The following is an 18,030-nucleotide window of genomic DNA, read 5'->3' as shown; positions in this document are numbered from 1 at the left end:
GAGATGTATTTCGAGGGCAATATGTTTTCGGTTCCCATTGGAGAGGCACGTACTTTCGTCTACTAATCACACGGTTTTGCGGTGCGGTCGCAAAACACAGACACTAAACTTATTACAGTGAACAGAGACATCAATGAACGAACGGACAGATCATAACTTCGCGAAAATAAAGAAAGTAAACTTTTCAGTCGAGGGAACATTTGAACCAAGGACCTCTTGTCCCGCAGCTGCTCACGCTAACCACGGGACCACGGCGCTCTAGAGCTCACATTATCCTTGTTGTAGCTTATCTTGCGCATGGACTACTCAGTTTGTGTATTTTGCTTATTTTTTTTCATAGTTCCACACAACTTCTTCCTGTTTTCTCGATTGATCTGTGTTCAGATTTTCAAGGCCTATCCACTGTGCCAACTTATAACTAAATCTGAAGGGGGTGCGATGGGGAGGTTCCCTTGTAAGAACGTATCGCTCGAGCCTACGTGCCATAAAACGCTCCTACTGCAGACGGCACTACGCAGTTGAATGTACGGTATTACAGAGACAAAGCAAAGGTGAAGAGATCCTCCAATAGTGGTGTAGTAGATAAAACGTATAGAAATTGTAACATATTGTTAAAGGAAGGCAAAATTTGTAACGATACTTGAGTTAGATCATGCAGATGTTCAGTATTACTGAAGTAGCGAGTTTACCTTCAGTAATGGAAGCTGAATCGACTTGCCTTCTGCCTCCCGAGCCACCTTCGGAAAAATTAAGTGCAATTTCCTCTTTTTTAACAACATACGTGGTCCTTATCGTACTACGGGAGACAGCGACGAGGAAACGGCCATCTTACCATTTCCTCTCTGAAGCCCTATATGTCACGCAACGAACGAAAGGATTAGATAGAGTTTGTCAACTGTTCCCGCTGTTTATGACTCCCTAATCCTAATCTAGTATCCAGAAGTAAGATTTGATGGAGGATATATTACATCTTAATAAAAGGACGATCTATATTCGAATATTTGCAGAATTTTGAATGCACGGACTGAAGCAAAAGTAGCTTTCCACTCTGTAAACACAAAAGAAAGACCTAATTAGGTTACTGAGAATTTCATACATACAGAAGTGAATTACTCAGCACGTTACTATCTCCAAAATATTGAACCTCATGCTATATCTTGAGGTGTAGTATGAGGTCATGGTCACAAGAAAAAGGCTGAAATCATCGAAGAGGTAGAGAAGGGGTAGAGGGGTGTTCCTGACGTTGTTGTCCGATGGTTTGGACCTCCTGGACAGTGTTTCAGCACGATTGAGGATCTCAGCTTTCCATTTTGTGGATTGCGAACAGCAAATCGCCATTTCGAAAATGTGTGTAAGCACTCCACTGCAACACAGATTTCTCCGGCTCCATGAAATTCACCAAAAGCACTTTCTTATGGTTGCAAGAGACGGGTGCCGTTTTTATCGAGGACGTATGTGAATTTTAATGACGACACTTCATGGACTTCTATTTCGACTTTGCACTGTCGTAAGAGACACAAGTTTCAGCAGTATGTAAGGGAGGCTTCTTCCTTCTTTCCCTGATCGGGCCAGAACGCAGGTTCAGATATCGTTCATTATGTTTTTTCAGGTTCTGCTATGTGATATTTATCTTACAACATTTTCGTACGATTAATTTTGGCGCCATCAGTTCCACGCATTGTTGCCCCAGTCTCTAGAAATTCCGTAGCAAGTACAGTAATTGTAAAGCAACGAGCTTCTCTTATCTTTTCATTCGTTTGCTTAAAACCGCATACTTTTACGACGGGTTTGGGTTCTCTCTCGTCATCGGTACAACGTTCTCTATACGTAGGAAACTAACGCATTACTTTCTTTTCAGTCAGTTCGCTATAATTTTCATCAGTATTATGGCCTTTTCCTTTGAGACATGGAGTCACACACCTAATTCACACGAGGAACGATTGATTATTACCTTGATTGTTTTCGCAGACTTTTCAACTCACTATCATACACAACCCAAAAACTGCATGAGAATGCTAACCGCGTTGTGCAGATCTGTGCATCCGAAGAGGTGGAGCATTAGCTGAAAATTTCTAGTAGTCGTGTATCCTTGCCAATCTGTACTTAAGTTTCAGGAGTTCCTAATTTTTTTTTAACATATCGTTTCATTCCTGTCTCTCTCTCTCTCTCTCTCTCTCTCTCTCTCTCTCTCTCTCTCACTCAGTCTCTTTTGTGTTACAGGTTAACAGTGACATTAATCGTGCCATACTGATCGTACTTTCAACACGGTTTTCTGTTGTTGTTGTTGTGGTCTTCAGTCCTGAGACTGGTTTGATGCAGCTCTCCATGCTACTCTATCCTGTGCAAGCTGCTTCATCTCCCAGTAACTACTGCAACCTATATCCTTCTGAATCTGCTTAGTGTATTCATCTCTTGGTCTCCCTCTACGATTTTTACCCTCCATGCTGCCCTCCAATATTAAACTGGCGATCCCTTGATGCCTCAGAATATGTCCTACCAACCAATCCCTTCTACTAGTCAAGTTGTGCCACAAACTTCTCTTCTCCCCAATCCTATTCAATACCTCCTCATTAGTTATGTGATCTACCCATCTAATCTTCAGCATTCTTCTGTAGCACCACATTTCGAAAGCTTCTATTCTCTTCTTGTCCAAACTATTTATCGTCCATGTTTCACTTCCATACATGGCTACACTCCATACAAATACTTTCAGAAACGACTTCCTGACATTTAAATCTATACTCGACGTTAACAAATTTCTCTTCTTCAGAAATGCTTTCCTTCCCATTGCCAGTCTACATTTTATATCCTCTCTACTTCGACCATCATTAGTTATTTTGGTCCCCAAATAGCAAAATTGCTTTACTACTTTAAGTGTCTCATTTTCTAATCTAATTCCCTCAGCATCACCCGACTTAATTCGACTACATTCAATTATCCTCGTTTTACTTTTGTTGATGTTCATCTTATATCCTCCTTTCAAGACACTATCCATTCCGTTCAACTGCTCTTCCAAGTCCTTTGCTGTCTCTGACAGAATTACAATGTCATCTGCGAACCTCAAAGTTTTTATTTCTTCTCCATGGATTTTAATACCTACTCCGAATTTTTCTTTTGTTTCCTACACTGCTTGCTCAATATACAGATTGAATAATATCGGGGAGAGGCTACAAACCTGTCTCACTCCCTCCCCAATCACTGCTTCCCTTTCATGTCCCTCGACTCTTATAACTGCCATCTGGTTTCTGTACAAATTGTAAATAGCCTTTCGCTCCCTGTATTTTACCCCTGCCCCCTTCAGAATTTGAAAGAGCGTATTCCAGTCAACATTGTCAAAAGCTTTCTCTAAGTCCACAAATGCTAGAAACGTAGGTTTGCCTTTCCTTAATCTAGCTTCTAAGATAAGTCGTAGGGTCAATATTGCCTCACGTGTTCCTATATTTCTACGGAATCCAAACTGATCTTCCCCGAGGTCGGCTTCTACTAGTTTTTCCATTCGTCTGTAAAGAATTCGTGTTAGTATTTTGCAGCCGTGACTTACTAAACTGATAGTTCGGTAATTTTCACATCTGTCAACACCTGCTTTCTTTGGGATTGGAATTATTATATTCTTCTGAGTCTGAGGGTATTTCACCTGTCTCATATATCTTGCTCACCAGATGGTAGAGTTTTATTAGGACTGGCTCTCCCAAGGCTGTCAGTAGTTCTAATGGAATGTTGTCAACTCCCGGGGCCTTGTTTCGACTCAGGTCTCTCAGTGCTCTGTCAAACTCTTCACGCAGTATCGTATCTCCCATTTCATCTTCATCTACATCCTCTTCCATTTCCATAATATTGTCCTCAAGTACATCACCCTTGTATAGACCCTCTATATACTCCTTCCACCTTTCTGCTTTCCCTTCTTTGCTTAGAACTGGGTTTCCATCTGAGCTCTTGATATTCATACAAGTGGTTCTGTTTTCTCCAAAGGTCTCTTTAATTTTCCTGTAGGCAGTATCTATCTTACCCCTGGTGAGACAAGCCTCTACATCCCTACATTTGTCCTCTAGCCATCCCTGCTTAGCCATTTTGCACTTCCTGCCGATCTCATTTTTGAGACGGTTGTATTCCTTCTTGCCTGCTTCATTTAATGCATTTTTATATTTTCTCCTTTGATCAATTAAGTTCAATATTTCTTCTGTTACCCAATGATTTCCACTAGTCCTCGTCTTTTTACGTACTTTATCCTCTGCTGCCTTCACTACTTCATCCCTCAAAGCTACCCATTCTTCTTCTACTGTATTTCTTTCCCCCATTCCTGTCAATTGTTCCCTTATGCTCTCCTTGAAACTCTGTACAACCTCTGGTTCTTTCAGTTCATCCAGCTCCCATCTCCTTAAATTCCCACCTTTTTGTAGTTTCTTCAGTTTTAATCTACAGTTCATAACCAATATATTGTGGTCAGAGTCCACATCTGCCCCTGGAAACGTCTTACAATTTAAAACCTGGTTCCTAAATCTTTGTCTTACTATTATATAATCTATCTGAAACCTGTCAGTATCTCCAGGCTTCTTCCATGTATACAACCTTCTTTTATGATTCTTGAACCAACTGTTAGCTATCATTAAGTTGTGTCCTGTGCAAAATTCTACCAGACGGCTTCCTCTTTCATTTCTTCCCCCCAATCCATATTCACCTACTACGTTTCCTTCTCTTCCTTTTCCTACTACCGAATTCCAGTCACCCATGACTATTAAATTTTCGTCTCCCTTCACTATCTGAATAATTTCTTTTATTTCATCATACATTTCTTCAATTTCTTCGTCATCTGCAGAGGTAGTTGGCATATAAATTTGTAATATTGTGGTAGGCGTGGGATTCGTGTCTATCTTGGCCACAATAATGCGTTCACTATGCTGTTTGTAGTAGCTTACCCGCACTCCTATTTTTTTATTCATTTTTAAACCTACTCCTGCATTCCCCCGTTTTGATTTTGTATTTATAACCGTGTATTCGCCTGACCAAAAGTCTTGTTCCTCCTGCCACCGAACTTCACTAATTCCCACTATATCTAACTTCAACCTATCCATTTCCCATTTTAAATTTTCTAACCTACCTGCCCGATTAAGGGATCTGACATTCCACGCTCCGATCCGTAGAACGCCAGTTTTCTTTCTCCTGATAACGACGTCCTCCTGAGTAGTCCCCGCCCGGAGATCCGAATGGGGGACTATTTTACCTCCGGAATATTTTACCCAAGAGGACGCCATCATCATTTAACCATACAGTAAAGCTGCATGCCCTCGGGAAAAATTACGGCTGTAGTTTCCCCTTGCTTTCAGCCGTTCGCAGTACCAGCACAGCAAGGCCGTTTTGGTTAGTGTTACAAGGCCAGATCAGTCAATCATCCAGACTGTTGCCCCTGCAACTACTGAAAAGGCTGCTGCCCCTCTTCAGGAACCACACGTTTGTCTGGCCTCTCAACAGATACCCCTCCGTTGTGGTTGCACCTACGGTACGGCTATCTGTATCGCTGAGGCACGCAAGCCTCCCCACCAACGGCAAGGTCCATGGTTCATGGGGGGAGGGTGGGGGGGGGGGACGGTTTTCTATGGTTTAAAAAACTGTGTATCAGTAGTTGTTTGGGTCATAATATTTAGCTTTCTTGTGCCAAAACATTTTCAGCCGTGTCACGTTGTATAATTATCGTGGTTACTGTGCACTAACGTTAAAATACATCGATATTTTTGCGTTGGTGCATGTGGCTCACGGGTTGTTTGCGTTTCTGTCAGATCTCTACGTTTGTTCCGTTTTATGCACAGACTGTTACATACATGAGGGCCCTTCTCTCTTCACCTGTCTCATTTCCGTGGCCTTCTACATTTAACACAACAATGGCAAGTGTTTGAGATGATATTTGGTTACGAGCCAGGTGTTTACCTTGCGTAATGTCAATCAACACTGAGAAGCAATCCAACTTGTAGGATAGTGTTAATACGTCGTTCCACATGCAGCGAAGAAGCTTTCGGGCATTCTCAGTATCTAAAGTTGTAAGCAGTCCCAAATTTGGACTTAAAAGTCAGTGCGCTGATCCGGCAGTAGAAAACGTCCTACAATGTAAACACATTACACAGGAAAGATACGTCTCTTATTTCCAGAATGTCAAGCTGTAGCTCGTCGGAGTGGTTCCCACGTCACGTCACATGTTAACTCTCGTCTGTATTGCAAGATACAGCTACTGGCAAATATGTATTAACATCTATACCCGGATAAGCGGTTTACCTGCTTTACTAAGCAGCCGAAAGTGCAACGTGGTGACTGTAAACTACGTAAATCAAATCCCTGATTCTAGTAATTTTTTTTTCATCGAGAGACAATGGCGCTATTATCAGATATGTCAGCGCAGAAGCGACAATTACATGAATTTTATCATTACGTCATCCAAGTACTCTAAATTCTAACACTTTGCTTCATATGTGCGGCCAAATAGACAAATAATGTACTTGCTTCAGAGAGACATACAGTTTTGCCTCACGTTCAGAATATTTGCTCCCTCTTGAGTGGTGTCATAATAGGTTGTTCATCGGCATGCATGCGACAACATGCTTACCAGTACGTTCTGAAACGCCGCGCATGAAAACGGGAGTTTCCAGTTCTCTTATCTCGGGTTCTATTGATGATAAGAAGGTAGGGTCATGTGTTTTGGATATCCCTGGGGCCAGGGACCATTTGTATACTCAGCAGAAGGGTAGCCAGTGTCACAACCCTACAGTACAGCATCAAAATATGAAAATCGCATACTTCGTTCTGCTTACACAATTGGAGCAAATCGTTTTTTTTTTTATGGAGGCACCATTAGTTTATGGGCGGTTCCTCCGAAAAACCCACAAAAATGGCTTTTTTGCTATATTTTAGCCGTCTCCAGCTGACCGAAACACAGCCGTGGATTCCAAGACGGCCACGTAGAGCAAGTGGCAGTAATTTTTACGATGTATTCCTAAGATCCCGCTGTCAAACGATCTTGAAAATTTTGTTCATATATTCAAAATATGAAAATTACATACTTCGTTCTGCTTAGGCAAATGGAGCAAATATTTCTTTTTATGGAGGCACCATTAGTTTATGGACGGCTCCTCCGAAAAAAAACCAAAAATGACTTTTTTGCTATATTTTCGCCATCTGCAGGGGAACGAAACGCAGCCGAGGATTCCAAGGCGGCTATGCAGATCAAATGGCAGCAATTTTCACAATGTATTCCTAAGATCCCGCTGTCGAATGATCATGAAAATTTTGTTTATATCTTTACCCGCTACCGAGATACAGAGGTTGAAAGTTACGCTACTTGTACACGTAAAATCCGATGTGAGGCGAAAACGTAGTTTCTATCGTGACGCAGCATGCAGAAATATGCGGTTCCCGTTATCGTCTGGGAACCCCATGTTGTAGCACTGAAGCACATCCAAAAAATTTTTGCACGTAAAATGTGGTCTGAGGTGAAACATAAATTTTGCGTTATTGCAGTTTCACATAAGTAAAGTATCTAAATTTTACTGACCAGAACATTTCTTTTCATAAGAGTTATTGCCCTGCTGCAGCAGGAAAAAGAATGGATCCAGTGGGAAAATGTGAATGTGTCCCTCTTCATTTAAAAGACTCTGAGTGAAAGGTGGAGTACGAGCTGCCTCATTCTACCTTCCTCAGCACATTAAAAAATTTTACAGTGGAGTGGAACATAGTTGACAGCGACAGAATAGTGCTAGGAGAAGAATTAAGGAGACAGTGCCGAGGAAGGGGAGAAATAAAGAGAAAGAGAAAATAAAAGTGAGTGAGAGCCAGTGACAATGAGAAACAGAGTGTATGACAATGGCATGGACGAAGAGAGAGGTAATGACAGTCATAAGAGACAGCAGCAGTGGGAAAGAAGAAATGAGATATTAGCAGGAAGAGAGAGCAAGAGGGAGGCGGTGACGGTGACTGGAGATTGTAGTAGTAGGACAGAACGAAGAGGACTGTGACTGTGACACAGGAGGCAATAACAAGGGGGGACAAAGCGATAACGACAATGAGTTGGGCTGAATGAGTGAGTGAGGCAGGGCAACTGGGAGGGGATCGGTATGATGGAGTTATGGGTGTGAGTGAGTTAAAGTTGTAACAGCATGTGGGAGTTTGAGGTGAGTTGCACGTTAAAAAAATCGCGAATATGTTCGCATGCCAAAATTTTTGGAAAGTTTTTTTGAAGGTGCTGAGGAAGATAGAATGAGTCAGCTGATACCCCACTTTTCAGTCAGTATTTAGAATAAACAGGAACACATTCGCATTTTTTTGTGCTCCAATAGGAGCATTTTTCCGCTGATCACTCCTGAATGGAAGTTCCACAGTTGTGAATTGGCTGAAGCCGGTAGAAGTTGATCGACTTTGTCTCACGAATGTTTTGCGTCCGACCGCTGTCAACATTGGCGATCTAACAACACAGTCGCAGTGTGTACTGTAGCCGTTACTAAGTGATTGTGGCGCGGCGTGCTCAGCCAGCAAGCACAATTGTAGTGCCAGAACCGTGTGTTGGAAGAGCAGCCTACATACAGAAAGAAGAACGTATCGACGAACATCAAATTGCGGCATTGTGTGCCGACATTCACAAATACTGCGTTATACGCAACGGAGATGATCGCGTTGGGTAAGAGGATCGGTTGTCTGTTTGAAAAATGGAACGAATACTTTCAAGAGTTTCGAAAACCAATTTATTTGCCAAGATCGCTATGTAAACACAATTACTGGATTACCAGTTTGCGCATTGTGTCTAGGTAACCTCCTATCCATTAAACCGGGAAGTGGTAGCTACATCATACAATCCTTAGACGACTTAGTCACACGAAGACAAATAGTATGTATGTGCCTCGACTCTTTTACGCATATTTTATGCTCCTCAGGTAACAGTGTGGTGTAAGCATTGTATAATGTAGCTACCACTGCCCTATTTTGTGTATCTAGGGATGGCAGCACAAATTACCAAAACTAGTAATCCAGTAATTGTGTTTATTTAGCGATATTAGTAAATAAATTAGTTTGCAAATGAAGAGTACAATACAAAATTATGCATCGCCTCCTGCACTGACTGATCACGTCAGGTAACCAAGCTATAAAATTCTTAAAGAAAGTCGTTTTCCGTGTAAGTTGCACTTTTATTTTGAAATAAAACTTTTTTTTCATTTAGCAGCTAGCTAGTTTCGCCTCCTTGGACGTTATCAAGTTATATCTCAGTAAAAATTGATTACGGAATGAATGGACGACAGCAGGTTGACAAAAATGATGTGGAACGTAGCGTGCTTAACAGGAAGCAACGGGTGAAAACTGTCGGGCAGATTGGAAAGGGACTGGAACAAGTGAGAAAAATCGAAGACAGCTCTGCAGAGGAAAGCAGTGCGAGATAGTACGTGGACTATAAGTTTCCTATAATTTACGTCTATGGTCACAAACTTTTTGTTAACTGATTACCGGTTTCGGCCTATAATGACCATCATCAGATCAGTTTTGTAAAAACAAAATCCTAATGTACTGCAGTACATTACACTGCAGCCATAGTGGCTTCGTCAAATGTTAAATGCAAAACCAGCACCAGCATCGTCAAATATATATAAATAACATCATATGCACGAGTCATGTTGTCAGTAGCACTACTGATCATAGACGTAAATTATAGGAAACTTACTGTATATACGGGTCACTGTTTTATTCGCGACAGTCTCGCAGCTTGTCTGAGTATGTGGACTGATAGTAGGATTAAAATAAAGACCACTGGAACAGAGGGAACAAAAGAGAAACAGGGGAGCGAGAGAATATGAGCCTAGAAGAGTCACTTAACATGTCACTCGTGACTTGAGAACACGGTTTTGAGGTCAGTAATAGGGAACACTCCAGTCGCGGGGCAGGTAACGCGAGTCGCTCTGACAGCTGACACTGAGCACAGCAGGGAGCAGTGGAGGTAGCCCACCTGTAGCTGCCGCTGGCGTAGCTGCAGCTGCTGCTGCTGGAGCTGCTCCGGGAAGAGGCTGGTGCGGAAGAAGGGCGACGACGGCTGCTGCGGCTGCGGCTGCACGCCGGCCAGCGTGCCGATCGCCAGCAGCACTCGGAGATTCACCAACATCGCGGGCCAAGTCTGGTCGCCTTCTGGTCCGCCGCCGGCCGCCGGCTGGCTGCGGCCGCCCACGCCAGCAGGACCAGACGGCTCCACAGCCGCCAGCGCCGCCACTTAGCCAACAGCCGCCAAGGCCGCGACACCTGGCCGCGTCACGGCAGGCGCGCCATCCTGGATACCACGCGGGCGCTGGCGGCCAGCCGCTCACTGTACCGTCTTCGTCTGCATCTGCACTGCCACACGAGAAAATGACAACTGCAAGCTGTGCTGAACACGGTCAACGGTGATACACGCGTTACACTGCGGTGACAAAAGTCGCGCACGCACTGTATAGAAGGGAAATGCGTTGACAGAACTGTCATTTGTATTTAGGTAATTCATGTGAAAAGGTTTCCTACGTCATTATCGCCACATGACGGGATAAATAAGAGCCTACGGAATATCAGACCAGCTGTGTGACTGGATTAAAGAATTTTTAGCAAACAGAACACATCATGTTGTTCTCAAAGCAGAGACGTCTACAGACGTTAAAGTAACCTCTGGCGTGCCACAGGGGAGTGTTATGGTCCTGCTTTTCAACCTAGTAGATAGTGTCGGAAGTTCCATGCGGCTTTTCGCGGATGATGGTCTAGTATACAGAGAAGTTGCAACATTAGAAAATTGCAGCGAAATGCAGGAAGATCTGCAGCGGATAGGCACTTGGTGCAGGGAGTGGCAACTGACCCTTAACATAGACAAATATAATGTATTGCGAATACACAGAAAGAAGGATCCTTTATTGTATGATTATATGATAGCAGAATAAACACAGGGAGTATGCGTACGGAACGATTTGAAGTGGAATGATAATATAAAATTAATTGTTGGTAAGGCGGGTGCCAGGTTGAGATTCATTGGGAGAGACCTTAGAAAATGTAGTCCATCAACAAAGGAGGTGGCTTACAAAACACTCGTTAGACCTATACTTGAGTATTGCTCATCAGTGTGGGATCCGTACCAGGTCGGGTTGACAGAGGAGATAGAGAAGATCCAAAGAACAGTGGCGCGTTTCGTCACAGGGTTATTTGGTAAGCATGATAGCGTTACGAAGATGTTTAGCAAATTCAAGTGGTAGACTCTGCAAGAGAGGCGCTCTGCATCGTGGTGTAGCTTGCTGTCCAGGTTTCGAGAGGGTGCGTTTCTGGATGAGGTATCGAATATATTGCTTCCCCCTACTTATACCTCCCGAGGAGATCACGAATGTAAAATTAGAGAGATTAGAGCGCGCACGGAGGCTTTCCGGCAGTCGTTCTTCCCGCGAACCATACGCGACAGGAACAGGAAAGGGAGGTAATGACAGTGGCACGTTGGTATTCTCCATAGAGTCTTGGCGCTGTGGATTTCGAAATACCGAATTCCATAACGATTTCCGAAGTGGAATGTCCCATGCGTCTAACTCCAACTGCCATTCCGCATTGGAGGTCTGTTAGTTCCCGTGGTGCGGGGACAATCACGCCGGAAACGAATTCACACTAATCATCTACGTACAAGTGACAGCTCCGCCAATGCACTGCCCTTTAAAACCTTGTGTATGCGATACCACTGCCATCTGTATATGTGTATATAGCTATCCCATGAGTTTTGTCACGTCGGTGTATATGGTAAGGGTCCCAGAATCAAGAATTGGCCACACAAGTGTTTCACAAGCCACTGACTTCTTGGATGCATTACATTTCCTTAAGATTCTTCCAAAGAATCTCAGCCTGGCATCTGTTTTTCCTAAGTCGTCATTCAACTTCGGATCGCTCCAGATGGTTACTCCTAGATATTTTACAGTAGATATTGTTTCCATTGACTTGTCCAATAGTGTAATCGAACAGTAGTGGATCTCTTCGCCTATTTAAGCGCAATACGCTACGTCTACTTACCTCCAGCTCATTCGCCAGTACTTGACAGTAAGCCACCGATCCTCTGCAGATCTCGCTGCATTTCGCTCCAGTCGTCTGACACTGCAAACTTCCTGGTAGACAACAGCATTGTCCGCGAATAGCCTGTCGGAGCCTCCGACGTTGTCCATTAGACCGATAATATAATGTGTAAATACTATCTGCGCTATAACACTTCTCTGGGATATTTCCGAACTTACCTTTACGTATGCCGGCCAGGGTGGTCGAGCGGTTCTAGGCGCCACATCTGGAACCGCGCGACCGCTACGGTCGCAGGTTCGAATCCTGCCTCAGGCATGGATGTGTGTGATGTCCTTAGGTTAGTTAGGTTTAAGTAGTTCTAAGTTCTAGGGGACTGATGACCTCAGAAGTTAAGTCCCATAGTGCTCAGAGCCATATGAACCATTTTTTGACCTTTACGTATGTTGACTTTGTTCCTTTAAGAACTACGTGTTGTATTTCATCTGGTAGAAAGTCCTAAATCCAATCGCAAACCTGAGCCGGTACTGTCTAAGCCCGTATTTTATTCACTAAACAACAGTGTGGAACTATGAAATTCTTTCCGAAGGTCATGGAAAACCGCGTCAACTTGGGCGCCTATGTGTACGGCCGTATAGATTTTATGGACGAACATCTAGAGCTGTGTTTCGCAAGGTCTTTGGCTGACGAAACTCATAGTTGCCTTTATAAAGGAAGTATTCTGTCTCAAAAAACAAAAAAAAGTCCTAGTGTCTGAGTGTTAAACATGTTCCATAGTTCTACAACGGACTGAAATATGCACCTGTAATTACAATAACCAAGAGTGAAGATGTAGCTGGTATGAAACAGATGTTTGTTAACTATATTGACCACGCTGATATCGAAAATGACAATGAAACACTCGAATTACCTATATTTTCCGAGTTACAGGGGAGTGTATTTAATTATAATTGTATTTTATTAGCTTTCATTTTCAGTCCTTTCCTGCATAGGCTTCGGAATCCCGCCGATGGTAGACAGAATGATGAAGCTTAAGGCAACAATAGCTGTGTATATTTTGTCGCTATTTTAGGCCCGGGCTCGTATCAACAAGGGCAAGGGGAAGAGGAAGGGAAGAGCGGAGCATGCCTCATTTAAGCGTAGTTTCAGACTGTTACAAACTGTGTTCTGTTCGTTTTCTGAAAGAAAACGTGTTTCTGAAGTGTAGTTAGGGCGTTATTGTAATTCCTGGGATTCAGTATGCCTCGCAAATGCGTAAACAGTGCTGACAAGTTTTGCTATGTTTGCGTACAGGCTACATTGAAATTGCAAAGGAGGCCAATAACGCCATATACACTCCTGGAAATTGAAATAAGAACACCGTGAATTCATTGTCCCAGGAAGGGGAAACTTTATTGACACATTCCTGGGGTCAGATACATCACATGATCACACTGACAGAACCACAGGCACATAGACACAGGCAACAGAGCATGCACAATGTCGACACTAGTACAGTGTATATCCACCTTTCGCAGCAATGCAGGCTGCTATTCTCCCATGGAGACGATCGTAGAGATGCTGGATGTAGTCCTGTGGAACGGCTTGCCATGCCATTTCCACCTGGCGCCTCAGTTGGACCAGCGTTCGTGCTGGACGTGCAGACCGCGTGAGACGACGCTTCATCCAGTCCCAAACATGCTCAATGGGGGACAGATCCGGAGATCTTGCTGGCCAGGGTAGTTGACTTACACCTTCTAGAGCACGTTGGGTGGCACGGGATACATGCGGACGTGCATTGTCCTGTTGGAACAGCAAGTTCCCTTGCCGGTCTAGAAATGGTAGAACGATGGGTTCGATGACGGTTTGGATGTACCGTGCACTATTCAGTGTCCCCTCGACGATCACCAGTGGTGTACGGCCAGTGTAGGAGATCGCTCCCCACACCATGATGCCGGGTGTTGGCCCTGTGTGCCTCGGTCGTATGCAGTCCTGATTGTGGCGCTCACCTGCACGGCGCCAAACACGCATACGACCATCATTGGCACCAAGGCAGAAGCGACTCTCATCGCTGAAGACGACACGTCTCCATTCGTCCCTCCATTCACGCCTGTCGCGACACCACTGGAGGCGGGCTGCACGATGTTGGGGCGTGAGCGGAAGACGGCCTAACGGTGTGCGGGACCGTAGCCCAGCTTCATGGAGACGGTTGCGAATGGTCCTCGCCGATACCCCAGGAGTAACAGTGTCCCTAATTTGCTGGGAAGTGGCGGTGCGGTCCCCTACGGCACTGCGTAGGATCCTACGGTCTTGGCGTGCATCCGTGCGTCGCTGCGGTCCGGTCCCAGGTCGACGGGCACGTGCACCTTCCGCCGACCACTGGCGACAACATCGATGTACTGTGGAGACCTCACGCCCCACGTGTTGAGCAATTCGGCGGTACGTCCACCCGGCCTCCCGCATGCCCACTATACGCCCTCGCTCAAAGTCCGTCAACTGCACATACGGTTCACGTCCACGCTGTCGCGGCATGCTACCAGTGTTAAAGACTGCGATGGAGCTCCGTATGCCACGGCAAACTGGCTGACACTGACGGCGGCGGTGCACAAATGCTGCGCAGCTAGCGCCATTCGACGGCCAACACCACGGTTCCTGGTGTGTCCGCTGTGCCGTGCGTGTGATCATGGCTTGTACAGCCCTCTCGCAGTGTCCGGAGCAAGTATGGTGGGTCTGACACTCCGGTGTCAATGTGTTCTTTTTTCCATTTCCAGGAGTGTATTAGAAAGGCGTACCGACTGAACTTTGTTCATAAAATCGAAAACCACGACAAGCCCTGGGTTCCCCCTGTATGCTGCGTGTCTTGTGTCTCGAGTCTTCATTCGTGACTGAATCTAAAAGATTTTCCACGGGCTTTGCTACACCGATGTCTGGCGAGAACCATCAAACCATGTGCATGATTGTTACTTTCGTGAGACAGCTCCATTAACACGTGGCATTTCCAAGAAAAAGAGTCTTCCTAACATGCAGTCGACCATGCGACCAGTCAGTGCCTCACAGTGATGGGCTGCCTGTTTCTGCTCCACTTGATAGTGACAGTGGCGAGGGCGGAAGTGAAACTAGTGCTGCACCATCGCCTTCAAAACCCAGTTCTTCGAAAGATCAAGATTTTATGTGTAACTATCAGTTTACAGAGATACACAAAATAACATAATGTGAACTTAGTTACCTAGTGGGATATCCGGAATTGCCGAAAGGTAAAGCTGGACTGTTGGCATCAAGGCTACAACAAAGAAATTTTCTTGATAAAACGATAAAAGTGACTGTGTTCAATAACCGCCATATGCCATTCCTTCCATGTTTTCTAAAGTGGAAAGAACTTGGTATTTTGTAGTGATGTACAGGGACTAGTAGCAGCTACGGACATTGATTGTAAAAGTGACCAGTGGAGACTGCGCATCGCCTCCTCCAGAGCAAGTCAAGTGCGTGGTACTGCATAATGGCAACGTGTCACCATCGATTCCGATGGGTATGCACCTTACTTGAAAGAAACATTTGATAAGATGAAGCAGTTGTTTTTGCGATTGAACTTCGACAGTTTAAATGGCAGGTTTACGTGGAACTGAAAGTCATAGGCATATTACTTGGGCTATAACACGTCTACACCAAATTCTGTTGCTTCCTGTGGCTCTGGGATAGCCGCGCCAAAAGACTTCATTATAAAAAGAAAGATTGACCTAAGCGTCAGTCACCTGAACCAGGATCTAACAATGTTCTGCACGAACCACTTGTCGAATTCAAGAACTTAGCTCTCCCTGCTCTTCATATAAAATTGGGCGTAATGAAAAACTTCGTTAAGGCCATGGACAAAAATGGAGAAGCATTTTTCTATTTGAAATTTCCACATCTTTTTTATTGGTCCACAATTGTCCGCCACAGTTGGTGATGTAACCGTGAATTTTCGTTCCATAATAGACGTCTTCACATCGAAAAATCCTTTTAAACAGGATCTCCTCCAAATACTGAACGCATGTCAGAATTACCTGCGACGGCCTCCACGACACAATGGAAGCGCAGCATGGTCAGTAGTTTTCACCGTCCCGCGTTGTTGATTCACGCGGACACCTGAGCTCCTGAACAGCATTTTTTACGACTGTTGGTAGTTCACGATGCAGCTCCGTGTTCGCTCTTTTAAGGACGAGGCCACAATAAGACAATGGCTCGTGATCGCAAGTCACGATCGAGGTTCCGAGCATCAGATAACAGCGGCGTGAGTTGTATCGAACCCAGATGTTGCACATCTGTATGACGAGTGGCTCGAAGCTCTGTTAAATTACCACCGGACGCCTAGGATTCTTCACAGGACCTTGACTGCCGCACGAAAAAGGTAACTTTTTTCAGTTCTTGTGAAATTCTCTTTAAGAGAAGTGTTGTAATGAGTTACGAGTTGCGAACTAGAATTTCAGTAGGATTTCATAACTTCCGAGTGGATGTCATAACCACAGGATCTTGTTCATTAGATTGCCAATTGATAAAGTGGTCGGTAATTCTGTGGACGCTGCCTAAAACTTGTAAGCTGCGGTGATTTACCCTTACAAAACTGAAATCTGTAGGTATTCATTATGCTATTACTTTCTAGGAAAAAAACATTAAGGGTTGGTTGAAAACGTGAATAATATCGAAAACTTAGATAAAAGTTTACGTAGCCTCGTTTGTAGGAGTGAAGAGTCACTATTGAACTTGCATTCGTGAAACAGGACTCGTGCAAGTCAAACTGGCACAAAGCAAAAGCTCGTCATGTTATAAATTAATTGGAAGATTCCTGTTTGTTAAATGAAAAATTCTGCTTGTCTATAAGAAATGTGGGGCCGGCCGGTGTGACCGAGCGGACCGAGCGGTTTTAGACGCTTCAGTCTGGAACCGCGCGACCGCTACGGTCGCAGGTTCGAATCCTGCCTCGGGCATGGATGTGTGTGATTTCCTTAGGTTAGTTAGGTTTAAGTAGTTCTAAGTTCTAGGGGACTGATGACCTTAGATGTTAAGTCCAATAGTGCTCAGAGCCATTTGAAACATTTTTTTATAACAAATGTGTCTTCTTGACACCTAAGTGAGAATTAGTTCTAGTATTAACACATAAACAATATAACATCTGTATTTACATCTACATGATTACTTCACAATCCACACTTAAGTACCTGGAAGAAGGTTCATCGAAACACCTTGAAGCTATTTCTCTATCATTCCACTCTCGATGGCGCGCAGGAAAAACTTACACTTAAATCTTTCTGCGCTTGCTCTGATTTCTCTTATTTTATCATGATGCTCGTTTGTTCCTATGGGTGGGCGGTAGCAGAATATTTTCACAATCGGAGGTCGCAACGAAAAACGCCTTTCTTTTAATGACAACCACCCCAGTTCACGTATAATTTTCGTACTACTCTCTTCCCTGTTCCGCGATAGTACAAAAAGATCTGCCCTTGGTTCAAATGGCTCTGAGCACTGTGCGACTTAACTTCTGAGGTCATCAGTCGCCTAGAACTTAGAACTAACTAAACCTAACTAACCTAAGGACATCACTCACATCCATGCCCGAGGCAGGATTCGAACCTGCGACCGTAGCGGTCACGCGGTTCCAGACTGAAGCGCCTTTAACCGCACGGCCACACCTGCCGGTTAGATCTGCCCTTCTTTGAACTTTCTCGATGTCCTCCTTCAGTCTCATCTGATGCAGATCCCACATCGCACAGGAATACTGAGAAGACGGCGAACAAGCATGATGTAAGCAGTCTTTTCAGAAGACCTGTTGCAATTTCTAAGTGGTCTGCCAATAAACCGAAGTGTTTCGCTTACTTTCGCCACAAAATTATCGACATAATTTGACCTATGCATGGGGAGAGTGTGCAGACGTTTATTTTTACTAAAACGTAAGCTAAAACGGTAAATATTTCTTGGAGCAATCGAATTATCTTCTGTAATGTTACCGTAAAATTATAGTGGCTCTGTCCACTTCCATGAATGATAACACAACCCATTAGAACA

The 18,030-nt window shown here is 44.2% G+C and overlaps 1 protein-coding gene across 1 annotated transcript in view; it reads right to left on the bottom strand.

Annotated features, from left to right (window-relative positions):
- The window catches only part of LOC126438108 (peroxidase-like), a 181,745-nt gene extending 165,674 nt beyond the window's left edge, over positions 1-16,071 (bottom strand). Inside the window, exons 1-2 of the mRNA XM_050090519.1 lie at positions 16,035-16,071; positions 9,968-10,224 (exon numbers count right to left, since the gene is read on the bottom strand). Coding sequence (XP_049946476.1) covers positions 9,968-10,224; positions 16,035-16,071 — 294 coding nt within the window. The remainder of the gene's footprint in view (positions 1-9,967; positions 10,225-16,034) is intronic.
- Positions 16,072-18,030: the final 1,959 nt, after the last annotated feature.

Source organism: Schistocerca serialis, chromosome 1, assembly GCF_023864345.2.
Source record: "Schistocerca serialis cubense isolate TAMUIC-IGC-003099 chromosome 1, iqSchSeri2.2, whole genome shotgun sequence".
NCBI classification, from domain to species: Eukaryota; Metazoa; Arthropoda; class Insecta; order Orthoptera; family Acrididae; genus Schistocerca; species Schistocerca serialis.
The sequence above is the reverse complement of the archived record's forward strand: the minus strand, read 5'-3'. Positions and strand labels throughout refer to the sequence as shown.